General features: G+C 39.6%; 1 protein-coding gene across 1 annotated transcript; it reads right to left on the bottom strand.

The window, feature by feature from the left end:
• Positions 1-444: 444 nt before the first annotated feature.
• Positions 445-1,727, bottom strand: LOC133785203 (uncharacterized). Its single transcript, XM_062224456.1, has 2 exons — positions 1,069-1,727; positions 445-919 (listed from the first exon to the last, which is right to left on the bottom strand). Exons 1-2 carry the CDS (start codon positions 1,725-1,727, stop codon positions 445-447), a joined length of 1,134 nt encoding a protein of 377 aa, XP_062080440.1.
• Between the last annotated feature and the right edge of the window lie 465 nt (positions 1,728-2,192).

Raw genomic sequence — 2,192 nt, 5'->3', positions numbered from 1 at the left:
CATTGCTTCCTGATAATCATCCTTGGTTGTTTGAAATTTGACTCCCAATTCTCCAAAACAGTCCAAATTGAACCTCTTCAATTTATGCTTTAATCTCATTGTCTTTAGAAAAATAGCTTTCAGACCTTTTCCCTTCATCGGCTGCCTCCAGTTTTCTAAAACCAACTACTTAAAGCTCCCATGTTCATTCCAGAAATTGTAGAATCTAAAAGGCTTAATACCCAAGTCATCCACAGGCAAAATAGAGATAGTACAAGCACAGTGATCTGAGATTGTTTCCCATTTAAAAACAGCTGTGGTATTAGGAAAACCATCTAACCAATCCTCATTAATGAAAGGATGATCTATTTTAGAATAGATTCTTGCATCTCCATCTTGATTGTTAGTCCAAGTATAAAACGAACTCGTACTCTTAAGAGCTTCCAGATTAGACATAGACAGCCACTAAGAAGGATCTACAATCTCTATAGAAGACACTGATTTTCCTCCATTTCTTCCTCTAGCTGTAAATATTGCGTTAAAATCCCCTAAAACCATCCAAGGGCAAGTTGGACAAACAATTTGAGCTAAACCATTCCATAAAGCCTTCCTCTCTTCCAAAGTATTTCTGCCATAGACAAATGTTATATTAAAGGAGCTTTTGTGACCTGTCATTTTAACAAGGCAGTGAACAAACTGAGCATTCTCCTCTAACACACTCACTTTGACAAAGACTTTCCTCCATATGAGCAAAATCCTTCCCTCTATCACTGGACTAGTATAATAATCCCAGTTCCTAAATTTATTATCCATTACTTCCTGCACTCTACTAACCTTCATTTTATTCTCTAAAATAGCTCCAATTCTTATTTTATTCTTACTACAAGTGTCTAACACAACATCTTGTTTTTTCGGACTGTTCAATCCCCTAATATTCCAGCTGAGAATATTGCAACTATCCATAAGAAGTTTGCATTTTACCCCTGCCATCTTCAATCCCCTCTGCCTGTTCCTGAAGGACCCCAAACAAATTTGTCGACTTCTTACCCTGTACCTCATCTTTATGACCATTCATGCTACTGTTGCTACCTCTTTGACCGCTCTGTGGCCTTTTCTGTTGATGAAGTAAGCAACTGATTGTTCTTCTCCCTTCCCTGATCCTGAGGAATTCTAGACTCAGTAACTTTCTGATCCAATTGGGTCTTCTGATCCTTGCGGCAATCAGTAATAACATGTCCATAACTTCCACAATTTTTACATTTGACCGGTAGCCACTCGTAATCTACCCCTTGTTCCACAAGTTGACCAAACTCATTCATGTAATGAATAATCCTAGGAGGATTATCTGAAAGTTCCATCTCCACCAAAACTCTAGCAAATTGAACTCTAGTTCTCTCTTGAGTAAACTTATCAACCATAATCGGCTTGCCTATTGTACTCACTAAAGCACTAAGGCAATTGCTGCCCCAATATTGAAGACCAAGGTCATGCAATCTAATCCATAAAGGCACTGAGCGGATCAAACAAATCGCATTTAAATCTGTTGTCCAAGGTCGAACAATCACTGGCTTTCTGTAAAAATGAAGACAGCCATTTTCCAAAACATGGCTGCGAGTAGCCTCATCGTTAAATTTTACCATTACCAGACCCATAGTCATTCTAGCAATTTGAGCAATCCCCAGGTGACCCCAAACTCTCTTGAAGAAACCTTCAAAAACCGGCAATGGAGGGTTAGCCCCAAGCACCATACAAATGACTGCTGAGTTACAGTTCCAGTTTCTGATTCGATTCTTACTTCATCCTCATCAATCATTGCAATCCTCTTTCCATCCTTGATTAGAGGTTCGACATAGTCTAGTTTCTGATCACTAAAGGAGAGCTTACCCGAATTAAACTAATTCCAATGCTTTTGAGCCGACGATTGATAGTCTCCACTTTCCAATTTATCTGCCCAGTTAGCAGAAGATGAACCAGCTATAATCGGTTCACCGTCATGAACAACCTCATTCTCAGTCATTCCCAAATCTGGCTCAGATCGAGTCTTATCCTGAACCTGGGCATCACCCTCACTAAAATCCTCTTCACACACGTTTTCTGTTGGAGTTTTCGCATTTTGGATTGAAGGCAGGCCATGAACATCAGCTCTTGTCACCGGTTTTCTCACAGATTTCTTCTTCTTCGCCATGGAAGAAGGATAGTCACGAGAGAAAAAT

The sequence above is a fragment of the Humulus lupulus genome, chromosome 6 (genome assembly GCF_963169125.1).
Source record: "Humulus lupulus chromosome 6, drHumLupu1.1, whole genome shotgun sequence".
Taxonomy (NCBI): Eukaryota; Viridiplantae; Streptophyta; class Magnoliopsida; order Rosales; family Cannabaceae; genus Humulus; species Humulus lupulus.
The sequence above is the reverse complement of the archived record's forward strand: the minus strand, read 5'-3'. Positions and strand labels throughout refer to the sequence as shown.

Excerpts from the sequence above, each read along its gene's own strand:
- LOC133785203 (XM_062224456.1), bottom strand. The coding sequence starts at position 1,727 with ATGGTGCTTGGGGCTAACCCTCCATTGCCGGTTTTTGAAGGTTTCTTC. Across the intron at positions 920-1,068 it reads GCCACAGAGCGGTCAAAGAG|CTGGAATATTAGGGGATTGA; the intron begins GTAGCAACAGTA and ends CAATATTCTCAG.